This window comes from Lagenorhynchus albirostris, chromosome 14 (genome assembly GCF_949774975.1).
Source record: "Lagenorhynchus albirostris chromosome 14, mLagAlb1.1, whole genome shotgun sequence".
NCBI lineage: Eukaryota > Metazoa > Chordata > Mammalia > Artiodactyla > Delphinidae > Lagenorhynchus > Lagenorhynchus albirostris.
The window spans coordinates 51,081,136-51,094,567 of record NC_083108.1 but is presented as its reverse complement, the minus strand read 5'-3'; the positions used below and the strand labels follow the sequence as shown (position 1 = coordinate 51,094,567).

The window sequence follows — 13,432 nt, the reverse complement described above, 5'->3', positions numbered from 1 at the left end:
TGCTTGGAAATAGAGTCAGGAACAGCAAACGTTGGCAAAGGGGTGCTTTAAGCAGCAGCATGCAAGTTAAGCCCCAAATGAGCTCATCCTAAAGAAAACTTGTTTTAAAGACTTTAATCTCTCTCCCAAAAAAGGCAGTGAGATGTATTAAGTCATTTTCAGTAAGAATAAATTACTATTTCTTTCTATAGCAATTAACTATCTACAACTTAGCCAGAAAACCATAACCAAGTGTTTATAATTGTAGGTTCTTGTAAGTGTATATCAAGCGTCTTTCACTCTCTCTGCCTGACTCTGACTTGTTAGAGACAAGATATCAGAACGTACGAGGTTCCCTCTGGGTTCTTCCAAGAATGTGTGTGTGTGTGTGTGTGTGTGTGTGTGTGTGTGTGTGTGTGTGTGTGTGTGTGTGTGTGTGTGTGTGTGTGTGTGTGTGTGTGTGTGTGTGTGTGTGTGTGTGTGTGTGTGTGTGTGTGTGTGTGTGTTCCTCAGAATGCATACACATTCACACACAGATATACACCCACGTGCCCAGCAGTCAGCATTCCAGTGCACGTTAGAAAACTGTCATTCATCTAACTGTGTTGGAGACAGATTTACTCTCTCAGCAATGTGATGAAGCAGCTCAGTGAGCTGATTGCACTGTGGCAATGATAACAAGCCTGCAGGGAGATGCTGCATAACACAGTGCTCTGCAAAACAGCTGCTTATTCTGAATCCGAGTGTGCACAGCTTTTTAAACAGTGCATTTTCATTCCCAGACAAATGACAGGCCTTGGTTTTGTTTTTTACATTTCTCTGCTGCTCTTGGGTAAAGAAAACTTCTCTGTGACTTTGCAAATAATACTTGATTTCTGTTTTCTTAAAAGAAATTGGAAAGCTGGACAGCCAGATAACTGGAGTCATGGCCATGGGCCTGGAGAAGACTGTGCTGGGCTGATTTATGCTGGGCAGTGGAACGACTTCCAATGTGAGGACATCAATAACTTCATTTGCGAAAAAGACAGGGAGACAGGTAAGCAGCAGAGGGGATTTAAGAGAGAGCCGCTGAGCTTATATCTTATTAAAGGGCAAGAGGTGATGAGTATAAGGGATCTGAATGTAGGCTCGGTAATCGGGTTCCAGTCCTGGTTCTGCCATTTACTAGCTGGGCAAGCTATTAACCTCAGGGAAATAATAATATCTTCTTAATGGGGTTGTTGTGAGGACTTAAATAAGTTAATAAATGTGCCTAATGTAGAGGAAGTACTCAATAAATATTAGACTAAAAGGCCTAGGTCATTACCTTATAATATTGTCAGTCAATTGTTATTTAACATATGGCACCAGTGTTAAGTCTTTTTCATAGAGTTCCAGGCACGGATAATTCAGGTGGCCAAGCATTCAATTCCACATGTATTTATTGAGCATTTACTATGGGCCAGATGCTGTGCTAGATAATGTAGGGATATAGTTTCCCCACCTCCTTATAAGCTCATAAGCCTAAGAGGCATTTGGAGATTCTTTTTTTCATTTCAAAAGGTACTTATGTAAAGCTTCATTAAATACATGACCCTCTTCAGGACATAGCATCTTAGTTTTCTTCATCAGAACTACATTTGAAAGTTTGTGGTGGGGGAAGGAGGAAATGGGGGTGAATGGTAATAGGTATGGGTTTCTTTTAGGGGTGATGAACATGTTCTAAAATATTAGATAGTTCTAAACTCTACAACCTTGTGAATATTATGTAATTCTATCTCATAAAGTCTTTCTTTTGAAAGTTGGTGGGAGACCTTGAAGGGCAGGCACTATCTTTGTGCTCTCCCTCTGCTGTGCTCCACAGCACCAGTATCACCCCAAGGGGAGCTTCTACACACGTCTGATGCCCAGTGTTTTGCAGCTGCCACCCAGGGAACACCCCTGGATCTCCTGGCTCTAGTGGCCAGTGAGCTTGCATTCCTGGGTCCCATGAGACTATAACAAACAAATCATTCTTGGCCAGCTGCTATCCCCAGGGGACTGTGCAGACAGCAAACTGAATCATACCCCCAGTATTTCTGTGAAAGAGGCCTATTTGCTTGTCCTGGAGCTTCAGCAAGAGGGGTAGGCTTCTGGTTTGGCTCATCTAGGGACCTACTGAGGTGCCCTCCAGGGACAAAGGCTGGTGGATGCCATCTTTGTGACCTCCCTCTGCCTCGTGACAGGGTGCAGGTAGCTCCCAGGATGGAGCTTGTACACTCGTCTGGCACCCTGATTTTTGCAACAACTGTGCAGGAGACACTTCTAGGTCACCCAGTTCTGGTGGCCAGTGGGACATACTTTTCAGTCCCACAAGACTATAAATATTTGCATATTTTAAAAGCTGCTGCCTGAAGGTCTAGTTTCTAATCAGCAAGACTCTAGTTGCTGACTGAGATCCTCCCCTTTGGGGCACTGACAGGTCTTGGCACACTCAAATGCTAGGAGCCACTAAAAATAAAAAAGGCTGCTTGAACAATCACAGTGGTTTGAAGGACAAGCAAGAGCTAGGGCAGGGTTGAAAGATAAGGTTCATTCCTACAAGATGCCACTCCCTCAAGATTGGGAAAGAGGGTTGTTTTATCTAGTTTGACAACACAGAGAGTCAAGCAAAATGAAGAAAGATACATATGTTCTGAATGAAAGAACAAGATAAAACCTTATAAAAAGTCCTTAATGGAGATAAGTGATGTACCTATTAAAAAGTTCAAAATAATAGTTATAAAGATGCTCACACTGAACTCGGGAGAAGAATAGATGAACACAGTTAGAACTTCAATAAAGAGATAGAAAATATAAGAAAGTACCAAATAGAAGTTACAGAGCTGAAGAATACAATAACTGAACTGCAAAATATATACTAGTAGGGTTCAGTAGCAGACTAGATGAAGCAGAAGAAAGGATCAGTGAGCTCAAAAGCAGGGCAGTGGAACACACCCAGTGGAGAAGCAAAAAGAAAAAAGAATGAAAAAACGTGAAGATAGTTTAAGGTACTTATGAGACAACGTGAGGTGGTCCAACATTCACATTATAGGGGCCCAGAAGGAGAAGAGAGGGGTAAAGGGGCAGAAACTTCTTGAAGAAATAATGGCTGAAAACTTCCCCAACCTTGGGAAGGAAACAGACATCCAAACCCAGGAAACCCAGAGTTCCAAATAGGAGGAACCCAAAGAGACCCACACCAAGACACATTATAATTAAAATGTCAGAAGTTAAAGACAAGGAGAGAAACTTAAAAGCAGCAAGAAAAAAATAACTTGTTACATACAAGGGAACCCCTATGGACTGTCAGCTGATTTTTCAGCAGAAACTTGGCAAGCCAAAAGGGAGTGGAATGGTTTTATTAAAAGTGTTCAAAGAAAAAAACTTGCAGTTAAGAATACTCTACCCAGCAAAGTTATCCTTCAGAATTGAAAGAGAGAGAGAGTTTTCCAGACAAGCAAAACCTAAAGGAGTTCACCACCACTAGACCAGCCTTACAAGAAATGTTAGAGAGGCTTCTTTACACTGAAAAGAAAGGGTGCTAATTAAAAACAGGGAAACATATGAAAGTATAAATCTCACTGGTAAAGGTCAAACTATATTTACCTTTACATATATATAGTAAAATTCAGAACACTCTAATGTTGTAAAGGTAGTGGATTAACACTTATAAAGCTAGTATAAAGGTTAAGAGACAAGAGTAATAAAAATAACTATAACTACAATGATTTGTTAAGGGATACACAAGATTAAAAGATATAAATTGTGACATCAAAAACATAAAATGGTGTGGGGGCAGGGAGTAAAAACACAGAGTTTTAGAATGCATTCAAACTTAAGTTGTTATTAAAATAGACTATTATAAATATAAATTGTTATACGTAAGCCTCATGATAACCACAATGCAAAAACCTATAGTAGTTATATAAAAGATAAATAGAAAGGAATCTAAGCCTACCACTACAGAAAATCATCAAGTCACAAAGGCAGAGAGCAAGAGAAGAAGAAACAGAGGAACTACAAAACAGCCAGAAAACAATTAACAAAATGGCAAGTAATACATATCTTTTAATAATTATTTTAAACATAAATGGACTACATTCTCCAGTCAAAAGACATAGAATGGCTGAATGGATAAAAATACAAGACCCGTCTATATGCTGCCTACAAGAGACTCACTTCAGATGAAGGATACACACAGACTGAAAGTGAAGATGTAAAAAGATATTCCATGCAAACGGAAACACAAAGAAAGATGGGGTAGCTATATTTATATCAGACATAATAGGCTTTAAAACAAAGACTGGAATAAGAGACAAAGAAGGTCATTACATAGTGATAAAGGAATCAATCCAACAAGAGTATATAACATTTGTAAATATTTATGCACCCAACATAGGAGCACCTAAGTAAAAAAAAAGCAAATATCGACAGACCTAAAGGGAGAAATAGACAGCAGTACAGTATTAGTACCCCACTTTCATCAGTGAATAGATCATCCAGACCAAAACATCAATAAGGAAACATTGGCCTTAAATGGCACGTTAGATCAGGTGGACCTAACTGATAGAAAAAATCCCATCCAAAAGCAACAGAATACACATTCTTCTCAAGTGTACATGGAACATTCTCCAGAATATATCATGTTAGGCCACAAAAAAAAAAGTCTCAATAAATTTAAGAAGATTGATTTCTAGCCTCAAAGCATTGTGACTGGAAAAGATGCTTGATATGGCTTCAATCACAAGAAGAAAACTGGAAAAATCACAAATATGAGGAGATTAAACAACATGCTACTGAACAACCAGTGGGTCAAGGAAGAAATCAAAAAGGAAGTAAAAAATATAGTGAGACAAATGAAAATGCAACATACCAAGACTTATGGGATGTAGCAAAGCAGTTCCAGGAGGGAGGTTCATAGCAATACATCCTATATCAAGAAAAAAAGATCTCAGATAACCTAACCTTACCCCTCAAGGAACTAGAAAAAGAATAAATGAAGCCCAAAGTTAGTTGAAGGAAGGAAATAAAGATCAGAGTGGAAATAAATGAAATAGAGACTAAAAAGATAATAGAAAAGATTCATGATAGAGCTGGTATTTGAAAGATAAACAAAATCGACAAACTTTTAGCTAGATTTACCAAGAAAAAAATATGGGCTCAAATATATGCAATCAGAAATGAGAGAGGAGACACTGTAACCGGTATCACAGAAATACAAAGATCACTATGAACAATTATACACCAACAAATTGGACAACCTATGAGAAATAAATTCCTAGAAACATACCATCTACAAAGAAATGAATCATGAAGAAATAAAAAAATCTGAACAGACCAATTACTAGTAAAGAGATTGAATAAGTAATCAAAAACCTCCCAATAAACAAAAGTCCAGGGCCAGATGGCTTCATTAGTGAATTCTACCAAACGTTTAAAGAAAAATTAATACCAATCCTTCTCAAACTCTTCCAAAAAATAGAAGAGGAGGAAACACTTCCAAACTCATTTTATGAGGCCAGCATTACCCTGATACCAAAGCCAGACAAGGACACTACAAGAAAAGAAAATTATAGGCCAATATCCTTGATGAACTATAGATGTAAAAATCCTCAACAAAATATTAGCAAACCGAATTCAACAATACAGTAAAAGAATTATATGCCATGATCAAGTGGGATTTATTCCAGGGATATAAGATGGTTTAACATCCACAAATCAATCAATGAGATACACTACATTAACAGAATGAAAGAAAAAAATCATATATCATCTCAATAGATGCAGAAAAGCATTTGACAAAATTCAGTGTTCATTTATGATAAAAGAAAAACCACTCTCAAATGGATTCCCTGTAGAGGGAAACTCTCTATAGAGGGTCTGTGACAAGCCCACAACTAACATCATACTCAATGGTGAAAAGCTGAATACTTTTGTTCTAAGATCAGGAACAAGACAAGGATGCCCACTCTCACCACTTTTATTCAGCATAGTATTGGAAATCCTAGCCAGAGCAATTAGGCAAAAAAAAAGGCATCCAAATCAGAAAGGAAGAAGTAAAACTGTCGCTATTTGCAGGTAACATGATATTTTATATATAGAAAACCCTAATGGCTCCACCAAAAAAAAAATGTTAGAACTAATAAATGAATTCTGTAAAGTCGCAGGACACAAAAATCAATGTACAAAAATATGTTGTGTTTCCATACACTATAACAAACGATCAGAAAGAGAAATTAGGGAAACAATACCATTTGCAGTTGCATCAAAAAGGAAAAAAATACCTAGGAATAAATTTACCCAAGGAGGTGAAAGGCCTATACACTGAAAACTATAAGACATTGATGAAAGAAACTGAAGAAGACCCAAATAAATAGAAAGATATTCTGTGTTCATGGATTGGAAGAATATTGTTAAAATGTCCGTACTATCCAAAGCAATCTACAGATCCAATGCAATCCCTAGAAAAATTCCTATGCCATTTTTCACAGAAATAGAACAAACAATCCTAAAATTTGTATGGACCATGAAAGACCCCAAATAGCCAAAGTAATCTTGAGAACGAAGAGCAAAGCTAGACACAGTCCCTGATTTCAAACTATATTACAAAGCTACAGGGATCAATACAGTGTGGTAGTGGCATAAAAACAGATACATAGATCAGTGAAACAGAATATATATAACCCAGAAATAAATCCATGCATATGGATTATTGGTCAACTAACTTATGATAAAGGAGCCAAGAATATACAGTGGGGAGAGGACAATCTCTTCAATAAATGCTGTTGAGAAAACTGGACAGCCACATGCAAAAGAATGAAACTGGACCACTCTCTTACACCATACACAAAAATAAGCTCAAAATGGGTGAAAGACTCAAATGTAAGACCTGAAACCATAAAATTCCTGGAAGAAAACATAGGTGATAATCTCCTTGACATTGATCTTGGCAATGATTTTTTGGATCTGACAACAAAAGCAAAAATAAGCAAGTGTGACTACATCAAACCATAAAGCTTCTGCAAAGCAAAGAAAACCATCAACAAATGAAAAGTCGGCTTACTGAATGGGAAAAAATATCTGCAAATCATAGAACTGATAAGGTGCTAATATCCCAAATATATGAAAAATTCACACAACTCAATAGCAAAACACCAAACAATCCCATTGAAAAATGGTCATAAAATCTGAACAGACATTTTTCCAAAGAAGACATACAGACGGCCAACAGGTACATGAAAAGCTGCTCAACATCCCTAATCATCAAGGAAATGCAAACCACAATGAGGTATCACCTCACACCTGTCAAAATGGTCATTATAGAAAAGACAAGAAATAACAAGTGTTGGCGAGGATGTGGAGAAAAGGGAACACTTATGCACTGTTGGTGGGAATGTAAATTGGTGCAGCCACTATGGAAAAACAGTATGGAGGTTCCTCAAGAAATTAAAAATATAATAGAACTACCATATGATCCAGCAATTCCACTTCTAGGTATTCATCTGAAGAAACAAAAACATTAACTTGAAAAGATATATGTACCCTTATGTTCATTGGAGCATTATTTACAATATGGAAGCAGTCTAAGGGTCCATCAATAGATGAATGGGTAAAGAAAATGCAGTATATAAATACAATGGAATATTATTATTCAGCCATAAAAAAGAATGAAATATTGCCATTTGTGACAACATGGATTAACCTTGAGGGCATTATGCTAAGTGAAATAAGTCAGACAGAGACAGACACCATATGATCGCACTTATGTGGAACCTTATAAAAAAAAAATGGAACTCATAGATACAGAAAACAGGTGGTTGCCAGAGGCGGAGAGTGGTGGGGTGTACAAAATGGGTGAAGGGGCTCAAAAGGTATAAACATCTAGTTATAAAATAAATAAGGCATGGTAATGTAATGTCATGTACAGCATGGTGACTATAGTTAATAATCCTGTTATATATCTGAAAGTTGCTAAAAGAGTAAATCTTAAAAATTCTCATCACAACAACAACAACAAAATTATAACTACATGTGGTAGTGGACGTTAACTAGACTTACCGTGGTGATCATTTTGCAATATATACAAATTTGGAATCATGTACACTTGAAACTAACAAGTTATATGTCAATTTTATCTCAATTTTTAAAAACAAAGTTGATGACAAAAATATATTTTGCTCAAATTATTTTTGATAGTAACTGGGGCACAAATTATGCATTTATCCATTCAACAGTCATGTATTGAAAACCTCTAGTGTGTCAAGCACTCGTCCAAGTGCTAGAGGTCTCCAGACACGTAAGGAACTCCCATCCTGGTCAGTTTCAGGAAAAGAACACAAATATCTCAACAAGGGATTACAGTAGAGGGTGACAAGTGACCCAGATTTGTCATTTGTTAGCCTTCTTTGGCCATTTGGGATTTGAGTTGGGACTAGGATTCCCCAAAATAGGCTCTTTCAAAGTGAATTTTACCTTTTATTTAATCTGAGTAAGAATTTCTAGGCATTTATTTGAAAAAATAATTATTGAACGATGTATTTGGAATGTTTCCTATAAAAACACGTTCCTTTTTTGAATTATACATTAACATTGTTCTTTAAGAAAAACTAACACCCATCCTTTTCCCTTTCTTTTAGTACTATCACCTGCATTATAATGGACTGTGATATAATAATAAGAACAAACTTTCGGACAGTTCTCAAAGGCAAAAGATACTTCTTCCTCATTGCATCACCTTCTCACCAGATTGAAAAAAAGCACTGAAAACCAATTACTGAAAAAATTGACAGCCAACGTTCTTTACCATCTGCCATTACTTAAGGACTTGGCAACAAAAGTGTTCCCCCAGTATGATACATTGATTTTCAGTATGCAAATGGACTGAATCACATAGATTTTTCTCAGCCAGTAATCGTACAGTTATGCAAATCATGTCTTCCAGAGTATGGAATGCTCCAATCAGAAAAAAGATTATCATTGGTTGTTGAGCTTTAGGAAGAACTGAAAACGTATACTGTGTAAACAGTACCTTACATTTCTAAAATCCCACATGTAGGAAAAATATGCAGACATACAGATATATAGGTCAACTTTTAGTAACAATATGAAATATACTTAAAGAGCTTTTAAAACTTTGTATTTTTGTACAAAATATTTGCCTTTTTACAATTTTTTTCTTTTTTTTGTTATTTTACCATTATAGTACATGAAGCCAAAGAAAACAATAATGGTACTAATAAAAACTCATAGGGTTTCTTGTCAGATTTAATTCTACACAGTGGCAAAGAATTTTTTTCAGTTGTGGTTTAAAAAAATAATTAAATATGTGTGTATATGTGTATTTTTTAATGTATCATTTCCTCAGAGGAATCAATCACTTGAAATGTCTAAGAAGTGTCCTTGCAGATTTTGCCAGTGTAGGTCAAGCCTGAGCATATGTGTGGCTCAGTCAAGTGGGCCATGCATCAAGCCCATCACCAGCCGAGACTCTTGCTGTGTGTCTGCCAGGCTCAGAGGAAGTGGTCAACTCAGGATGTGCTTTTACTTCATTTTGGCGGAGTCGGGTGGTGGAGAGGCATCTGTTGGGAAGGGCAGAGCACCTGAATCTGGCTATCTAGAAGGTCCTGTTTTATGGCTGAGGTATGAATATACTTGGTATCAGACCCATACCAGAGCTGATATTAAATGTCAGGAAAGTATGGCATCACATCGGCCAAAGGCAGAGATGCTAGAAAGATGGGGACAGCTATACACTACCTGGAAAGTTTATGTTTTCTTCAGTCAGATTCCAAAAAATCCATAATTCCAAGGCACATGCATGATGAAATGCAAGAATAAAATCTTGGCCACTATGTTGAACTCTTGCAAAGAACCTTTTGTCTGAGCCCATCTACCTTCTACTCCTTGACTTGCCATTGAAAAGTCTAACATGAAATGTGCTGAAAACAGGCTTAGATGTAACTGATGCTCAAAGGTAAGATTTCCATCCAACAGATTCCCTCTCCTCTCCTCCCAAGGAGCTCCCCAGCAGTGCTGCTACCTATCCCACATACAATGGTAAAAGAATAAAGACAGAGTTTGATTTTCACACCTGCAGCTGTGTGGACTGTGTTGTCTTGCCCTGGTCACTGTTCATGCCATCTCTGCAGCCCAGGAATGGTCACCTCCTCAGCACCTTTATGCCCTGCTGTCCTGTCCATGTAGTCTGGTCGGGCTGGTAGGACCCGCTGTCATCTGGGCCCTATGACACAAGACAGGCACTGGACTCTGGTACCTCTTCAGGCTCAAGACCTTCTATAGACTAAACTCTATCCTCTTTTTCATCCTCTTCTGGTTTCTTAGGTGTCAATTAAGATTCATGTTCAGAAGCAACTTGAACGTCTGATGCCATGCTCAGAAGAGAATGGTGCTGGCTCCCACAGCTGAGGGTGTTCCTAATAACAACTTACCCAGTGCTTATCATTTGTCAGGCTTCAAGCAGATGATCTCATGTCATCCTCCCAACAGCCCTAAAAAGTAGGCCTTACTACTCTCCCCATCTTATAGAGGGGAGCACTCAGGGAGGTGATGTCATTTCCTGGGTCACATCATCACCAAGGAATGAGGCAGGATTCAGACTCGAGCTTTGAAAATGTTCTAATTTTCTTTAGGAAGCAGGGTTCGTCTTAACACAGTAAAATCAGATGAAAATCATACATTACCAGATGCCTCATGTACTCCTCTGTATATTTAGCTATTTATACACCATGTTTCTATTCACCTACTCACCACTGATGCCCTTCTGGGAGGAGAGTTTTGGTAAAATGTCATGAGGTCCTCAAGCACTTGAGTTGCTATGAGAAGATGGAAACTTTTTCTTTTTAAATGACTCTTGAAAGAATGAGTGCACAACCAGAAAGAAAAAAACCCTTTCTTTTCCTCTTCATGAGCAGCGTTCACCAGGTCTTCCCATATCCTTCCAATTTTAGCAGTTAGAGTTTAAAGCAGACAACAAATAGTAAGACCTGCTCCCATTTTAAAAATCAGATGTTTAAGGAAATAGAAAGCTACATAAGTCATATATCCCTGGGACTTCCCTGGTGGTGCAGTGGTTAAGAATCTGCCTGCCAATGCAGGGGACATGGGTTCGAGCCCTGGTCTGGGAAGATCCCACATGCTGCAGAGCAACTAAGCCCGTGCGCCACAACTATTGAGCCTGCGTTCGAGAGCCCATGAGCCACAACTACTGAAGCCCTCGCACCTACAGCCTGTGCCCCGAAACAAGAGAAGCCACTGCAATGAGAAGCCCGTGCAACACAACGAAGAGTAGCCCCCGCTCACTGAAACTAGAGAAAGCCTGCACGCAGCAACGAAGACCCAACGCAGCCAATCAAACAATCAATCCTATATCCCTATATAAATCAGGTAACAATATTAAGCATGTGTATTTTGCCTCAGATGACAAAACTGATCTCTTGAAAAATGAAGTATGTTAACTCATTCATGGCTCAAAGAAGTCCAATAATAATAATAAAAGTTTAAATATATTTAGCACTTTCACATACATTACCTCTTCCAACCTTGGTGCAAAACCTTTCTCTCTACTTTAGGAATGAGGACACTGAGGCTAATTTGAAGACTTGCCCGTTGCCCACATCACTGTCATGCAAATCTGATCAGGTTCCTCCTTCTTACGTCCCTAAGTCTAAGTCCATTCTAACCCTTACCCCCAGTTTAAAATCTTCTGAGTTGCCTGCAGGACATACATGCAGGGGAGATAAGGGCCTTGTGACCAGGTCCTCAGCTGCACCTCCAGCCTCCCCTCCAGCTGCAACCCTGCCCTCCCTTGCCATGTGCCAGAACAGCCTTGCAAGCCACCTGCAATTTCCTCCGTGCTCTTTCTTACCCCCATACTTTAGCTGAACTTCCCTTCCCTACCTTTGTTACCTGGAAAGTACCTCCTTTAAGATACAGCTCAAGCATCACTTCTAGCCCGAATCCTTTCAAAACAAATGCACCCTGAAGGAAGAGCTGATTCTTCCATGCCAAATGCTACACACAAGTGCTCCGGATAACATGGAGGAAAACCCACACACTGTGTTAGATGATCTACAGATTAGCTGAGAGGCCTAAATATTACTGAATTAAGAAGAGAAAGGTGAGCTTCCCTGGTGGCGCGGCGGTTGGGAATCCGCCTGCCAGTGTAGGGTACACGGGTTTGAGCCTTGGTCCGGGAAGACCCCACATGCTGTGGAGCAGCTAAGCCCGTGCGCCACAACTACTGAGACTGTGCTCTAGAGCCCACGAGCCACAACTACTGAGCTCACGTGCCACAACCACTGAAGCCCACGCGCCTAGAGCCCGTGCTCTGCAACAAGAGAAGTCACCACGATGAGAAGCCCGTGCACCTCAATGAAGAGTAGCCCCTGCTCACCGCAACCAGAGAAAAAACCCGCACGCAGCAACGAAGACCCAATGCAGCCTAAATAAATAAATAAATAAAATAAATACATTTATAAAAAAAAAAAGAAGAGAAAGGTGAATATGGCCAGTCAGCAATGAAATCTTAAGAGACTGATGAATGGGAGAAGCCAAGCAGGAGAAATGAAGCAATTCACGTTGATAACAACTGGTTACTATAAATCCACTATATTGGCTATATATGTAATGTACATATTATGAATGGAATATTGAGTGAAAAGAATCAACTGGCAAAGCAGATTCATTCTATTTATCAAAATATGGCCCTGAGTCAGGGAAAAGCTTTAGAAACCTTTTCTAAATGGCTGTGTAATGAAATATCTCTTTTCTGTTATACTCAACAGTTTTAGAAGTATAGGTGAACTTTTGCCATTTTTTAGAAGGTATTTCTCTGTACCATAGCTCCATTTTCCTGGAAAGCATCCCGTAATGGCATGGCATCACACTTATTTTATAAATCACAGAGCAGATGTTAAAGAGATTCCACTCCACTTTACGCTTTTTCCTCTCCTCCTAGATATACTTGTTCAAATAAGTACATAGCATGCCCACGTTACACCAGGTGGGCAGAAGTCCAAAGAATAGCAGGCTTAAGAAAACCAACTTTAATTCTCCAGAAGCAGAGCCCCTGGTTTTCAAACTTTTCAATGAATGAGTCTATGAATGAACTCAGTCCAGCCCTGCCTGCCATAGGCAGGGTTGTATCCCAGCCTCCAGCTTTCCTCCAAGGACTTATTAGGTAAAACAGGGATCACCCGTACAACTTGGTTGGGAGTCAGCCGCCAGCAAGGAGACTCCCACCAACAACTCAACCAGGCAGGTCATTAAATGGGCTTTAACAAAAGGGTTAGTCCTCTTGGCCAGAGTTGGAGAATTGTCCTTTGGCCAGTCTTCCAACCATTGGTGCCAGAGTTTGGTGTATTCTTTAATCATCACTCGTTGCCGTGATCCACTAAATAATGCCTGTAAGCTTCAGGGAATTATAAGATTCTTA

General features: G+C 39.0%; 1 protein-coding gene across 1 annotated transcript in view; it reads left to right on the top strand.

Annotated features, from left to right (window-relative positions):
- The window catches only part of COLEC12 (collectin subfamily member 12), a 186,978-nt gene extending 176,910 nt beyond the window's left edge, over nt 1-10,068 (top strand). The window contains exons 9-10 of the mRNA XM_060121547.1: nt 870-1,015; nt 8,616-10,068. Coding sequence (XP_059977530.1) covers nt 870-1,015; nt 8,616-8,635 — 166 coding nt within the window. The 3' untranslated portion in view covers nt 8,636-10,068. The remainder of the gene's footprint in view (nt 1-869; nt 1,016-8,615) is intronic.
- Nucleotides 10,069-13,432: the final 3,364 nt, after the last annotated feature.